The following is a 14934-nucleotide window of genomic DNA, read 5'->3' on the forward strand; positions in this document are numbered from 1 at the left end:
CAGGTGGTTTCCAGAAACTTGCACAACAGACTTGTCCCGCAAGGCATTGTGTCAGCATGCAACAGGAAACACACCACTTAGGCCACTAAAAAAAGAAAAACAAAATGCAACCTGTCTGAAGATGTTCCTGAGCCCTGACCTCGAGTTCCAAGCCTGGATTGTGGTCCGGTGCAGCCGGCAGGGGGCGCCCCAGGCCAGACCCAACCTGTGGGACAGGAATAGTTGGATGCGGGTGTAGGTGCTGCCCAGTGTGGGGGAACCGACCCCTTAGTGTTCCAGAAACCTGACCCTGAGGCTGGGTCAGGTTTTGGTGTCAATTGGCCTCCTGCCCCACTGACCTAGGATTGCCAGGGAGCATCCCTCCCCCGCAGAGAGAGCCTCTGTAGCGCTAGCTGGAGTCATTCCTCCAGGTCTTTAACCTCTAGGGTAGCCACCTCTTTCAAAAGATTGAAACCCTGGGCCTTAGACAGCTGGCCCATTTCACTGCTCTTAACAGTGTGCTCTCTGCCCTCTATCCCCTGCTGACAGGAATCTGGGGACGGGATGCTTCTGTGTCGTTTCTGCCTTTGGTGTCCTAGTTTGCTGTAGATTGCTGTGATAGAACCAACTTGAGGGAGGAAAAGGTTTATTTCATTTTACAGCATACACTCTATCACCAAAGTAAGCCAAGGCAGGGACTGAAGCAGAGATCTGCCGGCAAGGCTGCTTGGTGGCTTGCTTCCTCCCTCAGGTACCTTTCTGACACAGATCAAGCCCACCTGCCTAGAAATGGCACTTACATACATGCCCACCTCCCTGTCTCATGGAGGCCATTCCTAAATTGAGGTTTCCTCCTTCCAGGTGACTCGAGCTTGTGTCAAGTTCAGAAAAACAAACCAGCACATGGGGTGAGAAAGAAAAATACCCGCATCAGAGGCAGTAGTAGACTGGGGAAGACAAGATGGCTTCCAAGCACCTAGTGGGGCCAGGGCTCCAGTGGGGCTAGCTGAGAGAAGCTGTGGTGAGGAAGGAAGGATCCTGGGTAAGGCCACAGTTTGTCCCAGTAGGAGTTTTTTCTATGGAGGCTTTCAACTCTGAGCCACACTGGGACAAAGGGACTGACCCAAGAGAAGTATGCCATTTTTGACCCTATGGGCTTAGCTAGTGAGAATCTGCTTTGTCCTACTTACCTTTACTTTGATCTTGCATAGGGAGACCGATTCACACTCATCACTCTTGGTTGCTGGATCCACCTTCAGTCCTCAGGGAAGGGGAGACACAAGTGCCACCAATCCAACTGGCTCCCAGTGCCAAAATCCTCTGTATCTACCTGCTTCCCCCTGATAGGATTGCAGCTTTAAACTACCAAGAGGATGTCAAATTTGAAACCTGGTTGGAGAGCTGGCACAGCACTTACTGGCTGGATGGCTGTAGACCTGCACTACCTTTTTGGGCTGTTCCTGTGGGTAGCTCAGCAGGCAAGTGCAGAGGGGAGACTCTGGTCTCAGCAACAGCAGCTCCTACCACCCTCTGAGCCAAACAGATGCTTTTTATTAAGGCACAAAGGCAGTTTTACTTTGTGGTAATAAGGATGTGACAACAGAGATATCAACAACAACATCTCCCAAATGACAACAAGGAGAGGCCAGTCTATAAGCACAAGCGGAGCTTAGGAGTTTTCTCTAGGGAAAGCAGAAATGATGTCAGCTTTGTGGTCTTGAACTTTGTAGTAACAGCCCCTACATTGCCTCTACTGATTCCATTTTGTTTTCCTTGAGTCCAAAACGGATAGGAGAGATATTTTTTTTCCTCCACAAGGCTCTTTAAATACCTCAGACTTCCAGGTGTCCTGACCTGAGGAAGGCTGTCCTTGGTGAAGGAGATGCAGCCAATGTGGAGGTGAGGGGTGGGAGCGGAGGTCCCAGAAGCATCCAAATGTTCCATATGTCTGTTTGACATTGGTTCAAAAGCATGGAATTAGTAGACAAAGCTACTTCTTCCCTACCCCCTCTTATCTTCAGGGGAGGGATCAGTTCTCAGCTGGCCAGGCCAGTGTCACTGATACAGCTGGTGTCATCGTAACCTTCCACTAACAGATCACTCGACACCTACAGACCCAGGCAGGGTTGGGTCTGAATAGAGGATTGGACCCTTATTGTCCCAGAGCTCCAGGTGAAGCCATGATGCAAGGCACTGCAGAATGCAATGATCATTGAGCAACCCAGGGCTATATTGCTTCCTGCCTCTGATTCCTCTCACAGCTCCTTGGTTATTGGTGCCAGATAGGAGTTCATTGCTGGCTGGGAGCTGAGACAGAACCAAGATGCTATACAAGGAAAGGACACCTGGAGTGGCCCCAAAGTGAGGACCCAGGCCAGAAGATTGGTTCCAGGCATTGGTCTGGGCTGGAGATCTGCCCGGCCTTGCACTCTGGTGTGTGCCCCCTACAGCATCATGCTTCAGCAGATCCTGCATGACATGTACATCGACCCTGAGCTTCTGGCTGAGCTCAGTGATGTGCAAAAGCACATCCTCTTCTACAAGATGAGAGAGGAGCAGCTTCGGCGTTGGAGGGAGCGGGAGGCATGGGACACCCTGGCCCAGGCAGAAGGCCTCAGGCCTGCGAAAGTCAAGCGAGGTATGTGGCCTGGAGTCACCTATCCTCCAGGAAGTGAAAAAGTTAATGAGTCAAGACTGAGTGCTCCTTTCATATGGGCACTAGTGTTATAAAAGACAGGGATTTGAAACTCTTGTGTTGGGGACTCTGTTTGGTCCCCTCGCTTGGGCTTCTATCTTCCAACTAGACTTGTAGATGAAGGATGTGGCAGGGATTATGTAGGACCCAGATGCGCTAGAGATATGGGGACTTGCGTTGTCTTCTTGTATAAGACCCAAATGCTGAGAAGACACCACTGAAACTGTGCTCAGATGGCAATTGTATGTTAGATAATAGAGAACATAGTCTCTTCTATGATTCTTTTTCTGATTCTGGGAATCTAACCTTGTGCATGCTAAGTAGGCACTCTACCACTAGGGTATATGCCCCAGACCAAGGGCATATTCTTCCCACTCACTACCAGTTCTAGATGGTACATTGACAATATGTAGGTTCTTCTTCCCTACCGTGTAGACCGTGGTTCTTAGCTCAGGCCTGTACTTTGTATCACATCTCTCCAGGCATGTCTTCATGTGAGAGGATACTGTGAGTTGTGTTTGTAGTCTCACAGCACATCTGGCAGAAGGATTCTAGAGAATCTCCTTGTGCAACCATTCATTGTCTCCAAATGGCAATAGCAACTTCAAGCAAGAAGCAAGGGCACAACCTGTCTTTCAGGTGATTTATATTCAAAGGCATTTGTCAGTCAAAGCCATGGACTGATGCTAAATGACCTGCTTGTGACCTCTAGCATCAGACAGGCTATTGCACATTGCACAGGATACAAGATCCTGCCATGCAGAGTAGATTTGTGTATGTTGTACTTCCTTTATGGTGTTTGAATGCATTAATGGTAAATTCAGAGTCATCAATAACGTGTTGGTGTTGCATGCATTAAGGACAGAGATCAATAACGCATTTTTTCTTGGTTCCATTTGATCAAGAATGAGTCCAGGTTTGAATGTGCTACTTCAATCTCACTATGTCTTCCTTTGTTCTTTCTATGTTGTATGAGTCTGATTATGTGCCTGCTTGAAGGCTGTCTGTCGCTGTGTCTAACAAAGGATTTGCTCTCTCTTTTATTCAACATTACAGAAAGCATCACTTGCGGGGAGGAAATCTTTAATAAAGTTTTATGAGAGACTCAGCAACTGACCCCAAGTGACCCAGATAACAAAGAGTACCACAACATCATTGTTTATCAGACAATATTTGTATGTTGCATTGAACATTTGTAGTGGATATTCATTTTATAAGATTGTTTACAACATATATTTGCTCTTTTTGGCAAGTGATTATTATAACATACATGCAAAAAAAAGAGAGAGAAGTATGTTTTAGGGAGCAAACTTTAATAAGGTCCGTATCAGAGGCACTAGAGGCATTGCCATAGAGATTTTAAAAAGCGTATCAGAGGCACTAGAGGCATTGCCATAGAGATTTTAAAAAGCCACTTTAAACCTTTACTTGTCTTCATCCACAGGAGAAGGTTTGCAGCCAAGCTGGAATGATATTCTCCTGGAGGTTTCTTGCTGATTCAGAACGCTTGGAGCAGGACTATGGCCCATCCCCCATTAACCTTATTTGTTTTACAGGGACTGGTTCCAGCCAAAGATGGGTACAGTTTTCCTTGCTTTCAGGAAATCCTAAGACAGAACACACATGATGGAATGTGTGATTCCATGACGGGCACCCCTGGTAGGTTGAAGGGAGCCTCCTAAAACAGGTGCAGTCATCTGTCCTGATGCAGAAGCACAGGTTTCTTTTTATTAATTTAAGAGAGAGGAATTGTGGGGGACCAAATATCTCTGTTATGGAATATTTTGGGTCCCAGTCTCTGGCTGCTGTAAACAGCAGTGGTGCCAGGAAGCTCCAGGTCACCATTGTATTGTTAATTGCCACTAGGCTACTACTGTTTGCCATAGCCTCAGGGTAATATGCCTCTTATTTGCATCTGTATTGCCTAAGCATCTGAATAGGCCCTCACCTGGGCAGAGGAGCTAGAAGTGTGTGAATAACTTGTGAGGACAGAAAGTTAAAAGGGAAGAGGTGAGTGTCCAGAGCAGCGAGGGAACAAAGAGAGAAATGGTTGCCTTGTGTTATTAGCAGGATGGTTAAGAAACACCAAAAAAGATGGCTAATAAAGAAATGACTCTAGTTCCACAACATGGAACTGAGAGCTCTCTAAAGATGACAAGATGCCTATGTTTGGTCTTTATCGCCGTTGGATTGCTCGGAGCTTCCAGGTCCACACACCCTCACTCAGGTAGAACCTCATGGACTAAGGCTGAGACATGCTGGGTCATGACAGATATTCATGTTATAAGATTGTTTACAACATATATTTGCTCTTTTTGGCAAGTGATTATTATAACATACATGCAAAAACGTATGTATTACTCTTTAGTGAGGGTTATGGGAGCTGCCTTGAATGACACTTGGCTCCTAGCACATGAGTCAACATTGTGCCCTATGTCATACTATGACAACTGTGTGAGTCAGTATTCCCTCTGCTGATACTGGAGTCAGAGTCAACTATGTGCCCTATGGTAATACAATTCAAAGTCTCAAAGGCTAAAACTTGTTATAGCCTACTAAAGTCAGATGGATTTAGATTATAGCTATGCATTAGTTTAGTCAGAAAAAGTTGATCACATGGGAAATCAAGGCAATTAATGTTGGTTGTGGCATTGTCTTCTTAAAGGCAGATTAAACAAACAGGCAGAGTATACAGTAGGATAGCAATCTTAAGTCCTAATAATACCTCACAGTGTATTATTAACTCTGGCTGTGAGGTCCAGCAAAAGTTCCAGTCTTTTAGAATGTAAAGGCTATTTTTATCATAACACATTCCCATAACTCTATACTTTGCAACACAAATACACTTGCTTTCTTTTTTTGTTCCCGTGACCCTCACTTGGCCTCCATCTATTCATCAAGTGAAGTATAACGTTGATCTGTTCAAAGTGTTCAATCCAGGCCAAGTCCTGTTCCAGGGCTGTGCATAGAGGCCTGTTGCTGATCTAGCTTCTGCTTTCTAATCCAGCATCACTGTTGGTCTGCCACAATACATGCCATAGGCATGGTGGCAGCACCTAATCATGTCCACTCTTACCCTGGTCTGTGTGTATGTTTTTCTTACTGTTGGCAAGGACCTCTTATTTTATCTATCAGCATCTGCCCTACTCCTGGAGTCTTGGGGGATGCCTTTTGTGTAGGGAGGACTTACTTCTCTGTAGCTTCCTGGCACTAGGACCAACCCCAGGGGTAGCATTTATCACCCTGGCATTGTTTTTCATCATTCACATGTCTGGCTCTCCAAGTAGATTCCAAACTGCTAAAACTAAACTTGAAGCTAAACTTCACTGTGTTTTCCTCCCTTGGGGCCTAGCATAGAACTGGGACAATGCTGATTACCTGTTTTGAACAAGAAATAGCATGAACACTCCCCACTCTCCCAACCCTGTAGGGTGGTGGTAACAGAGCTCTGCCATGACTGTAGGGGGCTGGTGCTGAGTCCATGCTTCTTACTCTGGCAACCAAATACCAGCTGGGAGTCCACAAACCAAAGCTTTCCAGCCCCACTCAGCCTGAGTCCTAAGACCTTACATCTGTCTGGTAGCTCCTTTGGGAAGATGACAGATGCCTGCAAATTTAACTGCAAAAATATTTATGTGGAGATTTATCACATACTGACACCTACATTTTCTTATATAAATTATACATTAAACTCATTTGGGTTTCTGGTGCAGAAGATTCTTTTCTGGGTAATTAAATTTATGATTTATAAAGAATAGAAAAGAGGGGGGAGCTTGTTAAGGAATGTATGCCTCCTAGACTGAAATCCCATCCAGATTTCAGGCTTTGTGCATTGGTGCTGTCTCTGGGAACTGCTTAGACCTGACCCTAGAGAATTCTAGACAAGGGGATGGTTGTGCCTCAGGAACCAAAAGGCCATTTGCTGGAGGGTTGAGGGTGCATAGTGCTTGATTGCTGTCCTGGGATCATGATGAGGGGTCTTGAAGACCCCACACAGTGTCAGCTTTGTTCAGGCACATACCTGAAGGCTTCCCTTGAGCTTATTTCAGATGAGAGTGCTGAGCCTCACTGAACAGATGCAGTACAGCCAAGGACACCCAGCTGTCAAGAAGTGGAGTTAAATACACATCCCATGACTTTGACCTAGAGTCTCATAACTGTTTTCTTCCTATACAGTTCCTTCTGATCTTGGAAATCCAATTAAGTGAATAATCTGTCACTTTTTCTCTAGTCTAGACACTCACCCATATATTCTCTTATCCTAAAGGCTGACATTGATGAACTGTATAGTTTTAGCCTTTCAAACTTCAAGAAGAAGGATCATAGGGCACACAGTTGACATAAGTGTCAGGAACTAGGTGTCATGCAAGGTACCTGTGTGGTGGCTCAAGCTAGGAACATCTTTCTTTGTCCTTCTCTGTATACTTGCCTTCCCTTCCCCTAATTTGTTCTGAAGGACACATCTTCTGTGCCCCTGTTGAGCTGTATGCTGGCCTCTTGGGATCACTCTATAACCCTGCTCAAGCAGGCTCATCCTGAAATGGTATTATGCTCCTTCTGGCCATTGTCCCCACTCTGTTTTATTTTTTTTCCCTCTTCCTTTTCTGGGAAAAAATTCTGGCTTGTAGTAGGCCTGACTGCCTGTGAGCTCAGGTCACACTCTGATGGCACTTACATTCAGATTAGGGCATGATGTCCTGGCCTCTGTCTAGTTATGTCTGATGAGGTTGTGAGTAAACGCAGGGATCATGAATCATTCTAGTTCACAAATTTGGTGACTTTCTCAACTCTGAGGCATATATTTGGGACCATAGAAACATGCTCAAATGACAGCTTAGACCTCCATTGTCAGGGGGAAAGAACATGACGTTGGGATCAGGGGTGGGCACACATTGTTTCTCTCATTATGAGACACTTCTGTTTTCCCTCTCCCTTTGGAGCAATCTCCTGACCCAGCTTGAAAATCTGCTCATCTACTGTCACATTGGCTGTTTACACTTCTGACCATTTGTTGTTCAATGGAAGGTTGTGTTGTCACATTAAGACTCTGGGATAGTGTGTTATAACTATGCTCCCACAATATTTCATTCATTCAGTCCAACATTCTAGGATCTGTGCAGGTTCCCCTTGTTATTCATTCCTTTTGGTGACACCAAGACTTATGCTTCAAGTTGGGACTCTTGCTCACATACACTTGGGACTAGAGTTAAATTCTTAAAGTGGCACACACCTTTGATCCCAGCATTCCAGAGGCAGAGGAAGGTGGATCTCAGTGAGTTCAAGGCCAGCCTGGTCTACAAAGTAAGTTCTAGGATAGCCAGAGCTATTACACAGAGAAACCCTGTCTTGAAAAACTACAAAACCAAGAAACAACACCAACAAACTACCATCTCCAGGCATTCTGAATCTACTTGCAGGAAGCTAAAAAGCAAAGGAGACCAGGGAGGCGGGCAAAGCAACAGCAGTTTCATTGTTTGGGAAGAGCTCTCCTAGATGAAGACCTGCCTGGCCCCTGTTAACCCTTCCTATCCTCACCCTCTTAGTGACCTGGAAGCTGCACCTGTATGCATTTTGTGAATTAAGTCATGACACACTGTTGATTCTAAGACACATCCTGATTGCAGAAATGTTAAAATGTGTGTTTTCGAATTGATGAAGTGGGGAATGATGCTATTTTAGTTGGGTAGGTGAAATCACAGGCAGGCTTAGCAGCATGTACTGGGAAAGTAGGAGGCAAAGTTGATCTGAGCACCGATCTGTCTGCTAGGATTCAAGTTTCTGTTCTTCCTGCTTCAAGTTTTTTTTATGATTTTTATTTATCTATTTAACATTTTTGAGATGTTGCTCATTTTTATTTTTTGTATATGATTGTTTGCCTCAATGTGTATCTCTGCAGTACCATGTTGGTGCAGTACCTTGGAGTTCAGAAGAGGCATCAAATCTTCTGGGACTGCGGTCCCAGAAGATTGTGAGCTGCCTTGTGGGAACTGAACCCAGGTCCAGCCAGTGCTCTTAATTGCAGAAGTATCTCTTCAGCCCCTAAAAAGACTTATTAAGGACAATTAAAAGCCAGAGTACAAAAAAAGCAAAAGTGCAACAAAATTATTAGAGGAATAAAAGAAAATGCAAAATAGAGATATCTAAAATATAGAACAAGGAAAATAAAGAAAAACATCATTAGGTAAAAACAATCTTCTTAATAAATATTTTTGAAAAGAACAAAGGCCATTAAGTTAGTTCAGTGGGTAAAAGTTCTTGTGCAACCCTGATGACAAGGGGTGGTGGCTTGCATGTGTAGTCTGTTACTTCTGCCTCCAGGTGGGAAGCCAAGGGAGGAGACTTGTCCAGAAGCTCATGACCAGCTGGCCTGGAGTATACATCGTGGCAGAAACAAGAGAGACCTGCCTCAGAATACAGTAGGAGATAATCAACTACCAGAAGTTGTCTATGTGTGCTAACACACACACACACACACACACACACACACACACACACACACACACATAACATACATATATGCAAGAATATGCACACATAATAATAAAACCTTTTAAAGAACAAAATAGGAGACAAATGGGAGGGAAAGATTTACAACATATAAAACAGACAAATATTAATATTCAGCAAATACAAACAAGTTTTTCAAATCAATTGGGAAAAGACAAGAGAAAAATTGAGAAAATGTCTGAATAAGCAGTTTACAAGAGGGCTACTTTTTTCTTTTTATTACATTTGGCCACAGTTTCCCCTCCCTCCTCTCTTTCCGGTCCCCCCACTCCCACCTCTGGTTGTTGGTTCAGACTCTGTGAGTCCCTATGAGCTCAGGTTAGTTGATTCTGTAGGTTTTCTTGTGGTGTCCTTGACTCCTCTGGCTCCTACAATCCTTTCTTGACCTCTTCTGCAGGATTACCTGAGCTCTGCCTGATGTTTGGCTGTGGGTCTCTGCATCTGTTTCCATCAGTTGCTGGATGAAGCCCCTCTGATGACAATTGGGCTAGACACCAGTCTATGAGTATAGCAGAATATCATTAGGCATCATTACATTGACATTATTTTTTTCTTCTAGTCATGTTTGGTTCTATCCTAGGTCTCAGGGTCATCCAGTGTATGGGTCCTGGTGCTCTAGGCCATGTCAGTGGTGGGCTGACTCTCCTGGCATAGGCGTTAGGCAAGACCAGTCATTGGTTGGCCACTTCCTCAATCTCTAGGCCACCCTTACCCCAGCACACCCCATAGTCAGGACAGACTGTAGGTAGAAGGTTATGTGTCTGGGTTGGTGTTCCACTCCCTTTACTAGTAGTCTTGCCTGGTCAGAGGAGATGACCAGTTCAGTCTACATATCCCCCTTTTCTAGGAGTCTTAGCTGGAGTCATCCTTGTAGATTCCTGGGAGATTCCCTTGTACCAGATTTTTACCTGACCCTGAAATGCCTCCACCCTCCCACCCCCAGTTTCTGGTAGTCTTTTTTAGTATTCTCCCCCTTCACTCTCCCTACCCCCGCAACACCTGATCACTCATGTTCCCACCCCCACCTGCTCACAGTCTACTTATGAAATGTTAAACCACAATGAAGATGTAAAAAGGCATACAAGCTCACTGGTTGTGATGGCTCATCTTGATGTCAGCTTGACAGGATTTATATTCATTTAAGAGCCAAAGCTCTGGGTATTTCTGTGAGCTGGTCTTATTGGCGAACACAATGTGGAGTCAGATGCAGGATTTATAATGGTAGTTTATTTAGGAGAGGTACTCAGACAAGTCCACTTAGCCAGGTGTCAGGGAGCAAGAGAAGGGGCCCCGAGTGAGCACCCCTAACTACTTAAACCTTTTCTACGTCACGCTGACAGCAATGCCTGTGTCCAGCCCCAAGCGGGCTGGTCAGCATTACATCTAAACACGATTCCCCTATATGGTCTCACTGTTTGTTTGTTTGTTTGTTTTTTTGAGGTGAGACTACCCACCCTGAATGTGGATAGCATCATTCCGTGGCCTGGAATCCCAGACAAAAGGAAAAAGAAAGCATGGGTCTGGAGAGATGTCTCAGAGTACACTGTTCTTGCAGAGCACTTGAGTTGGGTTCCCTGCATGGATGCAGGTGCCTTCCCTGACTGGTCCAGAGCCCCCGTGGGGGATGCTGGACTGACTGCCCAGATTTAATTTCAGTTTCCTTGTGTCAGAGACTCTTGTGCATGTCACCTCCTGCTTCCTGCTCCAGCCTGGAGGTCAGTAGGGACAGTTCCCGAGAAAGGTAACTAGCTGGTTATATCACCTTGTAATCTGATCGCAGGTCTCAGCTCCAGCTCTGCTGGAGTTAACAGCTTGCATGCAGAGGGCGGCATTGCTTCTCTGTCTCTCATTGTGAACACTTTTGCTTTCTAGTTTTTTCTCACCTAAGTATTAGCAATGCTTCTTAGGGGTTTTCCATGTGGAAACAGATTTAGACTTTGAGGTCTAAATTCTGCTGGAAGCCTATCTCCAGATGAGTCCAATGACCTGGTATGGATGTGTGAAGTTGGCCCAACAAAGAAACTGTGACCACTTGTTTCAAACAAGTACGGCAGATAAACTGGGCCATTTTTTTTTTAAACACAATTTTATTGGTTTGTTTGACCAGTTTCACAATCAGATTTGTTTCCTTTAGTTTCTAAAAATGGTTACAATAATTATCAGATTGTTCCTTTGCTTTTTTCCCTTCTGTCCCCCAACTTTCTCACCAGCAGTCATTGATCTATAGCTCTACAGTTAGAAGCATAAGCAGTGTTGCAAGCCACAAAGGATGTTTTCTAACTAGGCACACCTACAGGTAGAACAGTATGCCCAGTTCAGCATTTGTGGTTACAGCATCATGCAGGGTGAGAGACAGCTTTGTCTCTACTGGAAGCATCTATGTTCTCACAATCAACTCACCAGCCAAAGCTGGATCAATTCATTGTACATTCTGTACTACTCCATCTCCTCTGGGGATATACCAGCTTTCCCTTTTTATCCTATAAGCAACATAACTTAGAAACTTACTCTTAATGGTTGGCACTGTTTATCCCTTGTTCTCATGTCCTTCTCCTCTCAACTTCTTACAGTACTGGCGTATCTATGAGAGAACTGTGGGTTCCCATGATTCCCTGTCTCTAGACTGTTCCCATTAACTCCTGCTATTATCTATTTATTTGTGTTACTCCAAGGCTCTTGTGGTTAAAATCATTCTTCCCTGAATAGTTATGCAGATTTGTAATATTGAATTTCACGAACTATACTGTTATAGTGGGAAATTACCAATACGGAGTCAGGTAGAAATATAAGGGTATTTAATAGGGAAAAGCCTTACTTACAGAGCAACCTAGCCAACCGGCGTGGCAGCAGTCTGTCCAGCAAGTACCAAAGTGAAACCGAAAGGGAAACACAGTCCCCTAAACGTGTCCTCTATGTCACTCTGACCACGCCCTCGCAAGCATGGTCAGGCACACCTGTAGCCAGCCCCTAAGTAGGCGTGGCTATAGCTTACCCTACAATTCCCCTTTTAGTCTAAAAGAGGATTAAAACTTAACACTATAAAGTATTCAGAATTAACAATCATAAAGGTAAAATATAAGAAGATACAACAATCTGCTTATGTCACATACTAACTATCTATTTTAACTAAACCCTAAAGTCATCTGAAAGAGGTGTCCAAGCCTGAACACCTCCTTCCAATCCCAACCATAAACAATAAGAAGCTATCCCTAACTAGGTATATACACTATCCTAAATAACAACAATAGGGAAAGGGGGGTGTAGCATCCTCCAAGTTACTTCCTGCTGAAATGGGACGACGATAGCTTTGTGGGGTCCTGTAGGAAGAAAATGTTAGTATAGTGAAAGTCTTGAATGGATTGTATTCAGTCCATGTTAGATGGGATTCGATTGATTGAATATCTCGCTTGAACTCCTCAACTTGATTGTAGTCAGTACCTGAACCTCTGGCCGGAGTGTCAGTTGAAATGGAGCAAGTTGTATCCAGTGCAGTCAAGGAGGTGTGGCCCATTTTCTTTCCAGGGTGTCCAGGGATTGCTGTCAGGCAGGTCTTCATTGGCTGTGTGGGACTCAAACATAAACAGTTAGCAGAGAAATGTTTGCTTGTGTATGTACACATGCTGGGAAAGGCAACCATGGGAGCATAACAATTATGAGAGGGTGCACACCTTGAAAGAAAGATCCAAGAAAAGACAAAGACAGTCCCCAAATTCTTCTTTTATTCTGTATTACATCAATTGGCTTCTTGATACAATAGAGAAACACTAAAGTTTAGTTAAATAAAGTGCTTGGATTTTAGAGGAGGAAAGCCAAATCCACCTCTAAATCCAGCATTGGTTTAATTGAATAGGGACTAGGAAATAAAGAGAAATAGAGTTCTCTGAGAGACAGCTGTAAAGTTTACCATATGGCACGTTCCTTTTGTTTGATGGTTATAGCTACCTTCTCTTCTTAAGTATCTACCCATGCGGTGTCCTTTGACTTCTGGAGATGAGTTTTCCTGTAAAGATAAAAGCAAAACACTTCCCTTTCCTTTGGGAGGTTTCTATTTAGTTTATAAGATATACCTTAGTAGAATACCTGTCATTTGTCCTCGTCGAGAGGTTTTTCCTTTTCCAGTCGAATCTTGATCAACTTTGATGGTATCCAAAGTTTTTCTTCTCCTGTGGAAACCAATGCAAAACCCCTACCCCAACGTAACACATGTCCTGGTTTCCATACAGAGGTTAGTACCTCTTTGAAGTCTACCGGCTGATTCAGTTCAGCAGTTTTCTCCATAATCCAGTGTCTTTCTGCAGCTGTTTGTCCTTTCTCATTGGCACTATGAAAGTTTAGTGTTAATAAAGCACTATGCAACCTATGTATGGGGGTTTAGTCTTCCAAGCTTGTTTGCTGAGCATCTCCTTAAGTGTTCTAGATCTCTCAACCACTGCTTGTCCTGTAAGATTGTGTGGTATGCTGGTAACATGCTTTATGTTATAATATTTGAAAAATTGTTCCAGTTTTGTAGAGACATATGCTGGAGGATTGTCAGTTTTCATTTGTGCAGGTATACCCATAACAGCCATCACCTTTAGCAGGTGTGTAATAACAGAATCAGCTTTTTCAGAATTAAGAGCAGTAGCCCATTGGAACCCTGAGAATGTGTCTATAGTATGATGCACATATTTCAAATTTCCAAACTCTGCAAAGTGAAAGACATCCATCTGCCAAACCTCATTTCTCCGAATGCCCTTAGGATTACAACCTGCTGGCAATGGAGTTTGATTATAAAAGGAACAAGTAGGACAGTTTTTCACTATCTCCTTGGCTTGTTGCCAAGTGATGGAGAAGTCCTTTTTCAAACCTTTGCTATTTACATGATGTTTCTTATGAAATTCTGAGGCTTCTAGCACACTTCTAATTAATAAATGATCAATCTCATCATTGCCTTGTGCTAGTGGGCCCGGCAGACCCGTATGGGATCTGTTATGTGTAATGTATATAGGATTACTTCTGTTTCTGATAGTTTCCTGTAATTGTAAAAACAATGAGGTTAATTCTGTATTCTCAGGAACAAATTCTGCAGTCTCAATGTGTAACACAACTCTCTCTGCATATTGGGAATCAGTAACTATATTAAGAGGTTCTGTAAAATCCATAAGCACCATGAGAATTGCATATAATTCTACCTTCTGTACAGATATATATGGACTTTGAACTACTTTACTTACCTCACCTACTTTATAACCTGCCTTACCTGATTTGTTGGCATCAGTGTAGAGGTAAGAAATCCAGAAATGGGAGTTTGTCTTACAATACGTGAAAGAATCCAGACTGTCCTTTTTATGAATTTAATTCTGTCAGTTTTGGGATAATTGTTGCTAATTGTTCCCAAAAAGTCAGTAAGAGCTATTTGCCAATACTCATCATCTTTCCAGAAGGAGGAAATTTCATCATTAGTTAAAGGTACTATAATTTCTGTTGGATCTTTTCCATTCAGTTGACGAAGTCTTAATTTTCCCTTTAAAATCAAATCAGAAATCTTTTATACATATGTCTTTAACTTTTTATTCTGTTTATGTGGCAGAAATATCCATTCCAATATAGTGTCTTCCCTCTGCATCAGAATCCCAGAAGGGTATTCTCTGGATGGCAAGATAACCAGAATACAGTCTAAATTAAGGTTTATCCAATCTACGAGTGCACCCAATATTCTGTTTTCAACCCATTGTAATTCTTTTTCTGCCTCACAGATAATATTCTCGGACTGT

The 14934-nt window shown here is 43.5% G+C and overlaps 1 protein-coding gene across 1 annotated transcript in view; it reads left to right on the forward strand.

Moving 5' to 3' along the window:
* Positions 1-222: 222 nt before the first annotated feature.
* Positions 223-14934, forward strand: part of Sh2d4b (SH2 domain containing 4B) — a 105721-nt gene continuing 91009 nt past the window's right edge. Inside the window, exon 1 of the mRNA XM_027389420.2 lies at positions 223-2617. Coding sequence (XP_027245221.1) covers positions 2434-2617 — 184 coding nt within the window. The 5' untranslated portion in view covers positions 223-2433. The remainder of the gene's footprint in view (positions 2618-14934) is intronic.

This window comes from Cricetulus griseus (genome assembly GCF_003668045.3).
Source record: "Cricetulus griseus strain 17A/GY chromosome 1 unlocalized genomic scaffold, alternate assembly CriGri-PICRH-1.0 chr1_1, whole genome shotgun sequence".
Classification (NCBI taxonomy): Eukaryota; Metazoa; Chordata; class Mammalia; order Rodentia; family Cricetidae; genus Cricetulus; species Cricetulus griseus.